General features: G+C 35.5%; 1 protein-coding gene across 1 annotated transcript in view; it reads right to left on the bottom strand.

Moving 5' to 3' along the window:
- Window positions 1-12,444, bottom strand: part of PREX2 (phosphatidylinositol-3,4,5-trisphosphate dependent Rac exchange factor 2) — a 417,236-nt gene that overhangs the window by 119,131 nt on the left and 285,661 nt on the right. The window contains 2 exon segments of the mRNA XM_043975911.1: window positions 800-1,017; window positions 9,635-9,676. Of these exon segments, the coding sequence (XP_043831846.1) occupies window positions 800-1,017; window positions 9,635-9,676 (260 nt within the window).

Here is a 12,444-nt window from a genome sequence, read left to right as displayed (position 1 = left end):
ACTGGGGATATATTTCTGAGTATTTCATTAACGAGTACTGTGACCTTTTTAAAAAAAGCACTTGACCTCTCTGGCACCCATGTTTCTTAGAATTCTAGAATTTTAGAGCTGGAGGACCCTAGATGAATCCTCTAGTACAATTACCTCAATATGCAGTTTAGAAAAATGAGAGCTGCAGAGGTTAAGTGGCTATAAATAATAATAAAGATAAAATAATATATAACATTAATAGTTATGAAATAAATAATAATAAAATTTATAAAATGTGAAAGTATTAATAGATACAACTAAGATTTCAACTAATGATAAAGTTTTGTGAATCCATGATTACCCACTCAATCCAAAATCATTTAAAATAAATTATTTGTTTATATACCATATTCTCCAACAGGGCTATAAGCTCCATGAGGTCAGAGAAAGTATTGAATGTGTCTAATATGAAAATTGTCTTCCTCGTAGTCAAATATTATGCTCTGCACATGATAGGTGTTTAACATGTGCCTGTTGAATAGAATTGTTTAAAATTAGTTGATCAGGGGGCAACTGGGTGGCACAGTGGATAGAGTACCCACTCTGGATTCAGGAGGACCTGAATTCAAATCCAACCTCAGACACTTGACACTTACTAGCTGTGTGACCCTGGGAAAGTCACTTAACCCTAATTGCCTCACCAAAAAAAAACCCTAAAATTAGTGGATCAGCAGCTAAAGGAATGAAACTATGAAGAATGTATAAGTATACATATTAAAACCCATGGAAATTTATAAGGAAAAGAAATTGGGCTTCAGTGGTAGCTTACCAAGTTGGGTGAGAGCAGCGACTGAAAGTGAAAAAGAACCCCTGCATTGGCAATCTGGTCCAGCCACCGTCGACTGGCTTCCCAAGTCTCCATCTCATTCTCTTTGCTGTTGTCAAACATTTGATTTAAGGCAGCCATTAGTTGCTCAGAAAAAGCACAGACTGTGGCCACTAGGCTTTGGCAGAAAACCATGTCTCTTCTGAGCTGTATCTCACTATCTGTGATCAAAAAACAAAACAAAACAAACAAACAAAAAATATAACAAACAACTTTGAAAGAGATCACTGGTTGATAACTTGATGTAATTAAGCAGTCACATTGACAATTTGCTATTAGTTTTCCTTATCAACAAATGAGATAGTCTAAATATAGATAAAGAGAAAAATGTTCATTTTCAACATAGTATATTTTTAAAACTGCCTTTAGCGATGTTCTGTTATAAAACAATGGTGCTAAAACACGATTTTAAGAAATGCTTACACAATATTTGTATGTTATAACTATGGTGTTCCTGTTAAATAACTTTTAAAGACCAACAGATTTATTTCAGAAACAATAACTCTAAGAAAACAAGAATTCTAGTCCCAGTCTCTTGGGAGAGACACTTTGACTCTTTGGGCCTTAATTTCATCATTTATAAAATGAAAGAATGAGATTAAATGATTAGCAAGATCCATTACACCTCTAACATTCTATGAGATGCTCATCTTTGGGGCAGCTAGGTGGCACAGTGGATAGAGCACTGGCTCTGGAGTCAACTGAGTTCAACTCTGAGTTCAACTCCAGCCTCAGACACTTAACATTTACTAGCTGTGTGATCTTGGGCAAGTCACTTAACCTCAATTGCCTCACTTAAAAAAAAAAAAAGACATGCTCATCTTCCATAGGACTGATTTATTTCTTGTTCAGGACTCCAGAATTTGCTTTTGATAGCATTTGTTTAACCACAATAATATCAACAACAACCCTTGGTTTGGGTTTGCAAATGTAAAGAGATGCTATCAGTGCTATTTTGGGAGGATTGTTTAATAGTGGTATAAGATATTAATGCGTAATTTAAGTAGGGGAACTATCTGAGGCATCTATCTGAGGGCTATTGCCCTCATATCACTTATGATCTCCTATACCATCGAATTTATCAGACTGCATCTAGTTCATATAAGTTTTCACTTTTAAGGTAAGTTACAGTTTTCCAGCTCTGAGTTCTTCTCTTCTTTGGTATAGCAAGAATGTGTATGCTTCAGCAGAGATGTTTTAATTAACTAACAACTTCTATTACAATAAGTTTAGAAAATGAGACAGTATCGGCTTTGGCTTTTGTCTGTACCTAAGCCTCACCTATTACAGGTAAAGGGTTAATCAGTAAGAGGATCACCCTACAACTCCATGCTGTTCTAGAGGAAAGATGACCAAAGACTTCTGAGCTCTTGACCATGAAAGATAACTGTTCCATTTCCTCAGTTACAGAGGAAAAATATTATAAAGTCTGAATAATAATAATAAAAACTGCTTGCCCTTGGACTAAGTAACAAAGTTAACATTTGATAACAGAAGTATAGATTTTTTTTAATGCCAAAGTTCATAGAATCTTTTGGGAAGAAGATCCAGGGAGTTAGTTCAAAGTGGAAATAAATCATGTAAATAAATGTAGCTTTCATTCAGTTTTGTTTTATTTTATTGATAAACATATTTAATTTCTAAGTACTAGGATGAGGATACATGATATCATTCCTTTGATTTTTTCTCCAAAGCCTAGTATTTAATTTGGTCAACAGAAAAGTTTGGGAGTCTTAAAGCATTTTGTATCTAAGATATTTAGTTTATAACTGTACCCTTAATGAGCAAAATTTTCCCATTGAATCTTTGTGAATTTTTATCTTATCTTTAAGACTGGATCCTCCCTAAAACCCACTATGAAATGTGAAAATACTATTATCTGTAGATTCATTATCTACTTTAAAAAGATTCTTGACTTCTAACCCAGTGGATCTCAACAACTGTCAGGTGCAACAATGCCTGGGCTGCATCTGCAAACATTCCTTCTTTTTCAAGCCATAGTGTCTAATGTTATTCAAGTGAGTATAAAAGTTTGAGGGAGTTACTGAAGGAGCATTTCAACCTACTAGCTTAAGCAATTTCATCACTGTTTTCTTAATTTAATTTCTTAATGAAACACATAATAGGAAGAAAAGATATGGCAATATAGATAGGAGACACACAAGGTTCATGGAAGGAAAAGCCTTGTTCTTTCCTCAATGTGGGTAAACATCAAGTCAAAATAGTTGGTAACTTTGTCATTGATTGAAAGAGTGTATCCAAATTTCTATCTTATTTCTAATAGAAGTGAAGTATTCATCCTTTTAGTCTTGGCTACTATATACTATATTAACGATAAGCCAAATTAAAAAGAGCTATTCAAAACTGGTTATCAATCCTTCAGTTACCATAATTAACACTTGGTGGGACCTTTCTAACACTTAATTATGCTTATAACTAACTGTTTTACCCAGAGTAATATGACCTAGGTGGTTATTTAAATGGTGTCTCCATTTACTTGAACATAGTACATACTTAACAAATTTCAATGAATAGATACTTTCCCATGGCAATGTTCATCTTTTAAAAAGAAGGTACCTCTTCGACTATGAAGCCTTAAAGGCTCCTATGAGTCCTTGAATATTTAACCAGATAAATTACTACATCATAAACGGAGCAACAGACAGCTAATTAAAAGCACTATACATTCAGGAGAAATTTCCTTGCCAACCACAGACCAGAAATTCTTCCTTTTACAAATTGGCACATATCATTGCCATCTCATTTATATTCTATATACAAGTAAGAATTATTATTCTAATTTCCTGTTGATGAAAAAACAATCACGAAGGGGAAATTTGCCTAATATCACAGAGCGAGCCAGAGACAAAATGAAAACCAGAAACCAGGTCTACGATGTTCTATTATTAATTCCAAGGTCTTCCTCAACAATTTCACAGATATTTGCGATTTACAGTTATCATTTACCAGAGCCATACTTCACAATTAAAAATACAGCAAGAGGGACAGCTAGGTAGCACAGTGGATAAAGCACCGGCCCTGGAGTCAGGAGGGCCTGAGTTCAAATCTGGCCTCAGACACTTAACATTTACTAGCTGTGTGACCCTGGGCAAGTCACTTAACCCCGACTGCCTCACCAAAAAAAAAAAAAAAAACATACAGCAAGAACTATGGGGGCACCTAGGTGGCGCAGTGGATAGAGCACCAGCCCTGGAGTCAGGAGTACCTGAGTTCAAATCCAGTCTCAGACACTTGATACTTAACTAGCTGTGTGACCCTGAGCAAGTCACTTAACCCCAATCGCCTTTTTTTTTTGTTTTAGTGAAAAACAAGAAAGAAAAAAAAAGAACTATGGCCCCTGTTTTCTACTTGAAATAAAGTTTTTTAAAAACCATAAAATTATTTTATGCTATAATTTGTTTGTTGTTCCTGCAGATTGACAATTTTTCATGTACAAAATAAATGGCTTTTGTACTTATGGAAGATTTCAGCTTCACTTAAATATTTCCTGAAGCTTTTACGGATTTAAAAAAATACCAGCATTTTATTTACTACTATTGATGTTTTAATAGTTGGGGTGATACAGAAAACACTCCTCTCTCTGTAGCTCTTTTCTCCCCTCCCCCTGGCCACAGAAACATTTACCAAATGGTCCTATTTTATGAAGCCTCACAATTCCCCTTTTAATTTTCAAAACTTTCATGAATCTTTAAGTATTATCTCCTCCACCCCTGCCTCAGGAAAAAAAATATATCCTTATATATCCCAACCCCTTTCACATTCTCTAGGATCAATCTCCATCTCTCAAGCATTACTAATTTCTCACTACCAATTACTCTTTTCCTTCTACTTATCAGTGTGCTCATGTATTCATACCTTATAACAACCTCACTTCATCTCTTTTTTTTTTCCCTTTTGGGATACCTCTCATCTCTTTCCCACCTTTAACTGCCCAATTTCTTGAAAGAGTAATCAAGACATGATATGAATTCTTCCCTATGCACCAACTCCTCAATCACTTTCAATCTAGTTTCCATCATTAACCTTCTACTTTCGAAGGGTGACAGAGACACTTTTCCCTTCAAAATTAATGAAAATAGAGAAAGGCTGAAACTTTACTGTCCCTGCTCAATATGCAAGCCCAGTGACTTTTCTAAATAGTAATTAAACAAGGAAAATGTTTCCTGGTAAGTTTCAAATTTACAGCCACCAACAGAAAGACCACCTCATTAATATCTTCCTTTTCTCTAGCCCTGCAATGTTACCCCTCAATCCAGTACTGACACCTCTATTTTAGAAAACTAAAATAATACTGAAAAATAATACGAGATCAAGAGACCTTACTGAATTATGGGACTACTCTCAATATGGAGCCCCCAAAGTATGTGCACAAATGTATTCACTTCAAATGTTTCCAGCCAAACCCTTCTTTCCCTGGCCCAAAATTTTGATTTAAGGATTTTGATTTGCCAAATACAAGTTATTTGTGGCTTAAACAATGAAGTTAAATATACCCAGTAGACCCTGGCATCAACAATTTCTCACATGCTGGAATGAAATGAGATCTTTCTATATCATCCTGCTGTTTCCTTGAGTTTATAGTAATGAGCCTTATTTATTAAGGATATCATTTCCACAATCTTCCCTGACCATACCTACTGAAACTGCCTTTTCAAAAGTCAGCAATTACCTCTTATTACCAAGTCCTTTCTTAGTTGTCAAACTCACTGAGTTTTCTGAGGTATCTGACACTGATGATCACCATCTTCTTTCTAGTAACTCGCTAATCATTTCACTTTTTGGGGGGTGAGGCAATCAGAGTTAAGTGACTTGTCCAGGATCACACAGCTAGTAAGTGTCAAGTGTCTGAGGCTGGATTTGAACTCAGATCCTCCTGACTCCAAGCCAGTATTTTATCCACTGTGCCACCTAGCTGCCCCTGTCTACTCCAACCATTTTGACTGCCTCCTTCTCTGGTTCTTTCTCTTTCCAACTCTTTAACAGAAATAATTAAAGAAGCTAATAATGATTATAATAGCTAGCATTAATATGGTGCTTTAAGGTTTCCAACATATTTAATATGTTATCTCATTTAATCCTCACAAAATCCTGTGAAGTAGGTGCTATAATTACCTCATTTAACTAAGAGAGACAGAAGTAATGTGACTTGCCCAGGGGCCACACGACTAAACTCAGATCTTCCTGACTCCAAGGTTAAGACTACATTTACTACTCCATCTAGTGGTTCTCTCCTAGATCCTATGTTGTGTTGTCATATTGTCCTCTCTCTCTCACCCCCCTCCTCTTCTGTCCCTCCTGTTCTCTTCTCTTCTCTTCTCTTCTCTTCTCTTCTCTTCTCTTCTCTTCTCTTCTCTTCTCTTCTCCTCTCCTCTCCTCTCCTCTCCCCTCCCCTCCCCTCCCCTCCCCTCCCCTCCCCTCCCCTCCCCTCCCCTCCCCTCCCCTCCCCTCCCCTCCCCTCCCCTCCCCTCCCCTCCCCTCCCCTCTCTTCTCTTCTCTTCTCTTCTCTTCTCTTCTCTTCTCTTCTCTTCTCTTCTCTTCTCTTCTCTTCTCTTCTCTTCTCTTCTCTTCTCTTCTCTTCTCTTCTCTTCCCTTCTCCTTCCTCCTCTGTTACTTCTGTCCCATAAAAAGATCATTGACTCCCACAGCTTCAATTATGACTACCATTCTAATGACTTCCAAATAAAATTTTACAATGTTGACCAACAAACCCAAGTTTCAATTGTTTGCTGAATATCACTAGAAATTTTGTTTCTGTTTATACTCTACAGAAATGAACAAGTTTTTCCTCAGCTCCTTATTTCCCCTCTATCTTTGCCTTCTATCTATGGATGATATAACAACTCTTGAAGTCATTCATTCTTAAAACCTCAGTGTCATCTTTTATTCTTTTTTTCCCTTCACCTCCCACTCATCCAATGAGTTTCAGTTCCTGTCCCTTCTATTTCTGTTATTTTTCTCCTGAATACTTTCTTTCCTTTTCTCTACAACCATACTAAGCCTATGCCCTTAACTCAATACCTCGTTTTTGTCTTAATAGTTTTTTAAGCCATTTCCCTCTCTTCTTTCCAATTCATACTGCTACCAACACATTAACATCCCTCATGGTCAGATTTGATCATGTAATTCATCCATTCTAAACACTTGATTGCCTGAATCCCTCAGCCTGGCCCTCCACAACCTGCTACTAATATAATTCTTGCTAGACGGCACAGTAGAAAGATTTCCAGTATCTGAATTCAGCAAGACTCATTTTTCTGAGTTCAAATCTTGCCTCAGATTGTGTGATGCTGGGTAAGTCACTTAATCTCTATTTGCCTCAGCTTCCTCATATGTCAAATGAGCTGAAGAAGGAAATGGCAAACCTTTTCAATATCTCTGCCAAGGAAACCCCAAATGGAGTCATAAAGAGTCAGATATGACTGAAAAACAACTGAACAATAATAATTTCCTTCTTCATTTTCCCCCTCTTATTGCCTATTCCCTTTCATGCAATGAGCACCCAAACTGAATTGCTTTTTGTTTCCAGAGCAATTTCCCACCCCCCCCCAACCTTATCATGGTACTTCATCCTTCTCTCAAGATGGTTTCTTTAAAGTGTGGGGATTTGCACGCACACCTAATTTTCCTTACTCAATTTTAAGCTCTTTGGTGGAATTAAACATTTTTTAATCTTTGTATCTTCCTAAAGCTCAGCACAATGTTTTGTACATAGTAATATCACAGAATAATACTGCTAGAAAAACATCAGGGATACATTAGGCCAATCTCCTCAAGCCCAGGAATGAGAAGTTGAGTCAATAAGTCAACAAGCATTTACTAAGGGTTACTTACTATGTTACAGTCAATATGCAAAGGGCTTCAAAAAAAGGTAAAAAGCAATCAATGTCCCCAAGAAGCTTGCCCAAGGGTCACATGGCTGCCACAACGAGTGGTACAGCTTAGATTAAAACTTAGGGGGCAGCTAGGTGGTGCAGTAAATAAGGCACCGGCCCTGGATTTAGGAGGACCTGAGTTCAAATCCGGCCTCAGTCACTTGGCACTTACTAGCTTTGTGACCCTGGGCAAGACACTTAACCCTCATTGGCCTACGCAAAAACAAAACAAAACAAAACAAAACAAAAAAAAACAAAACTTAGTCCTTTTACCTCCCAGCATGTTGGCTTTTCCATTATGCTCTGCTAGGAGAAAAATGTTTACTGAGTTAAATTAAGTTGTATCATTAGTGAAATTAAAGTTCTCCAAGAAATACATTTGTCTAAGATAGAAGTAGGGAGGCAGCTAGATGGCGCAGTAGATAAAGCACCAGCCCTAGAGTCAAGAGGACCTGAGTTCAAATCCGGCCTCAGACACTTGACACTTACTAGCTGTGTGACCCTGGGCAAGTCACTTAACCCCAATTACCTCACCAAAAAAAACCAAAACAAGATAGAAGTAGGGGTGTGGCCAGATGGAGATGGGAGGAGAACATGTCAGAGAAAAAATGGAGAATACAATACAAATATGAATTTCATTTATACCATCCAAACCATGTCGATTGAACATGGTTTTATAAGAGCAAACTATGGATATGATGATTTCTGTTTATGCATATTCTGAATTCACATATGCTTATGATTTGTTTTATGTATAAAACAAAAACATAAAATAAAATATAAATGTGAGATCAAGGACTGGCAGAAACAACATATTAAATAAAACAGAAAATGAACAAACCAGAATCATGGTCAAATGACAGCTGTGCATGCAGTCATTCAGAAATTAATGGACAAGAAATTTTATGAAATAGACTAACACATCTTATTTTAAATTCTATTTCAGCAGCATTTATTTGACTTGTCATACTCTGGAGGCCAGAGTATTATTTATATTAAGAAAAAAGGTGGTTAATAAGTTCATAGCTTCTCACAGTCTACATAATTTCTTATTTATAGTCTGAATAAATACTTTAGTGACATCCTCATAACATTTGTTCATTTCTCATTATTTGCTGAAATTCTGGAAAAATGTTTTTATTATGAGGAAAAGAAGCTGCTCCACTCAACCTTACAGTAACATGAACTAATCATTTTATGTTGTATAAAAGTATCAATTTAGGAGCTTATATATTGGGTGGGAGGCACAATGTATAACAGACAAGAGTTCTGGACTTCAGCAGAAAGACCTGGGTTCTAATAGGGCCATTTATACTTACTAGCTAATTGACCATGGTTTAACTTCTATAAATGAACCTCAAGAAGCTCTTTAAACCTTTAAATTATGGAAGGATTACTCTAGCTGTAGGTAAATGGGAATTTTCACAATGACAAAATAATAGATCTTTGACATACTTATCTATAATTTTAGGTATATGTATTGGTCTGGGGAGTTTTTTGTGTTTGGGATTTTTTTTTGCATTTAAAGATAGAAAAAATAGTATTTATTTATTTTTTAATTTTTATTTATTTATTTAGTTAGTTATTTTTTTAGTGAGGCAATTGGGGTTAAGTGACTTGCCCAGGGTCACACAGCTAGTAAGTGTTAAGTGTCTGAGGCCAGATTTGAACTCAGGTATTCCTGACTCCAAGGCCAGTGCTCTATCCACTGCGCCACCTAGCTGGCCCTAGTATTTATTTTCTACTTTAGTTTCTATACTAAGGGCAAGTATAGGGACTACATTGTTAGTCAAATCTGTTAGCCAAATTGCTCACAAGGCAATTTCATTCACTTTTTGGACATGTCATATCTACTGAAAACAGTGAACATATAGATTAAAGTTACCTGTATATTCAAGAAGAGCCAGAAGTATTCTACTCTTCACTTCTATTTGGGAGAAAACACAAAAAAATTAAATTATATTAGGATCATATACTTATAGAACTTTGGAGGTTGAAGGAATAATATCAGTTTATTTACATTAGCATCTGCTTTATCAATTGGTCTAATTGTTTCAAATGTTTTTGATTAAAAATCCTTTTTTTTAACATAAAACAATGTATTAGATACCTGTAGTATTAGCTGAGAAAATATATGACAAAGATTTACTATGAATTTAATAATGATTTTAAATGAATTAGTATTTTATCATTACAACACTATTCACTCTAAATAGATCTGCTTATTTATCATACCAAACAGATATGTACTGTGTTGGAATGGAATCGAGATCAAAATGAAGATACTAAGTGTACATATGGATTCATGGACCCCTTGCAATTACACCAAGACATCAAAGGGTTCATGGTTCAAATGCTGAATACTACTTGTCTAATCCAATTCCTTCATGTTACATGTGAAATAACTGATGTCTAAAGTCATACAGCTATTTAATAGACACCTTCATTAGAACTCAGGCTTTTTAACTCCTAGTCCAGTGTTGCCATGCCACATAAGGCTGCATGTCATATTGGATAGAAAGCTAGCCTTCAGAGTCACAAATACCTGGGTTCAAATCCTATTTTTGACAGACATTGCCTGTTACCCTAGGCAAATCACATAGCCTCTCTAGTTCTCTAGGGCACAGGTATCAAATGTATAATTTAAAGGCCACATGTGGCCCACGACACTCTTGCATACAATCTGAACCAGATTAAAATGTAACTCAGAAATATTTAACAAAATAAATAAAAAATACAAGAAAAATAGATAATATTAACATGTGATTTTCTAAGCCAAGAAATGGCCACCAAGATCTTCAAGTATGGCTTAGTGAATACCACTTGGATCTGATTTTAACACTACTGATCTAGGGCAACTTTCTTAAGTTATGGAGAAAGTGTTGACCTGTATCGACAGGGGGAATTTTCTATGGTAATGAATTCACAGTTATAGTTCCGATCCTTAATATTAATGATGAATTAAAATAATTCTCTCATAAAGATGATCTAAGAAGTCAGAATGAGGCAATCTTTAGCAGAACATGATAAAATTCATAGTTTGTTGACAGAATTCAATTGAGACTAGGAACACGAACAAACAATGAATTACAATGGAATCAAGCTATAGTGCTCCTTCCCTACCTATGAAAAAATATCAATTCACATGGCATTACAAAAACTTTAATTCATCAACTGTACAAGCAAGTAAAAGTAGGATTTTGTAATGACCTTATTACTTGGATAATATTCTCTATATTTATATGTATTTATGGGTTAATGCATTAACTTGATCCTACAATAAATAATACACATTGAAAGTTTAGTGTCACAAGCAAAACATTTTCAAAAGGTGCCCAATCAATTACAATTATCCCAGCAGCACTCTCACCATGCAGTCTGTGTTTCCTCACCTCCCACCCCACTTCTTTATGGGTCTTCAGGCCCATAAAAGACCAATGATTATATATGTCTATACTCATGTAGCCAATGGGGTATAAATGAAGAAAATTAAACAAAGGCAGTAAGCAAAATTCCTAAAACCTTTGAGTATGTTAACCTTACATTTAAAAATTTACTTGAGGGGGCAGCTAGGTGGCACAGTGGATAAAGCACAGGCCCTGGATTCAAGAGGACCAGAGTTCAAATCCGGCCTCAGACACTTGACACTTAGCTGTGTAACCCTGTGCAAGTCACTTAAAAAAAAAAAGTTTACTTGAGCAAAAATTACTAGGTTCTACAAAAATAATCTGTTTCTACTATAGTTTTTCTCTGCCTTAAAGATATGACTTAAAATGGAAAATTCAAGGATTATGAGTAAAAAAGTACATTGCAGCTTTCAAAGGCATAAATCAAAATTTTATACTGTGCTATAATATTGACATCTGTTGCCTAGAAAGCATCTAATAAAGAAATATCTGTCATGAACTAAATTGCCTTTTAAACATTTTTACCCCAACACCTACTTTTTGTTATTATTTTTACCTTCTGTACTTGGCTTTTCTTGTTATTGAATCTATCAATTCAGTGAACCAATAATGCCTTTCCAAATGTGTGAAAAGTACCTTTGTCCTTTCATCTTCAAAATAAAAAATAGATTAGAGCAATGAAGGTGACCGGGAATAAAAAGATACAATGATGTTACTGCTTTTCTTCATGGGGTAGAGTTCAATTTGTGGCATATATATATATATGCAGGTAAATTGAAAACCTATATCTCCAGCCTGGCCTTTCACCTAAATTCTACGTATAATGATAAAAATGATCAACTTGAATGGAGAAATCTTAGAATTTCTTTGGTTAACAATTAAATGACATGTCAAGACCCAGTCAAATAGAGTGTTATTCGATAAAGAATAAGGAGTGCTGCTCAAAAATTCAATCAATTCCATCCTATTAGTGAGCATTTATTTCATGCTTACTATAATGTTAACCATTAGGAATGCAGAGACAAAAAAATGTTAACAGTTCCTGCTCACAAGATGTTTCTGTACATTTGATCTAAATTACTGAAGATGTGAACTCTTACAAGATGTTCCAGTTATAACCCAATGGCCATCCAAGGAATATGATCCTACTTGTGTTTTATTCCTCCCTATCCTATCTTTGTTTTTCTTCAAATTATGGTATAACCCCCCAAAATAGCATAACAAAATGGTATAACAAAAAATAATGTCCAGTAGGACTCTGTTTAATGAATCCATATTAAGTCACTGC

This window comes from Dromiciops gliroides, chromosome 1 (genome assembly GCF_019393635.1).
Source record: "Dromiciops gliroides isolate mDroGli1 chromosome 1, mDroGli1.pri, whole genome shotgun sequence".
Lineage (NCBI taxonomy): Eukaryota > Metazoa > Chordata > Mammalia > Microbiotheria > Microbiotheriidae > Dromiciops > Dromiciops gliroides.
The sequence above is the reverse complement of the archived record's forward strand: the minus strand, read 5'-3'. Positions and strand labels throughout refer to the sequence as shown.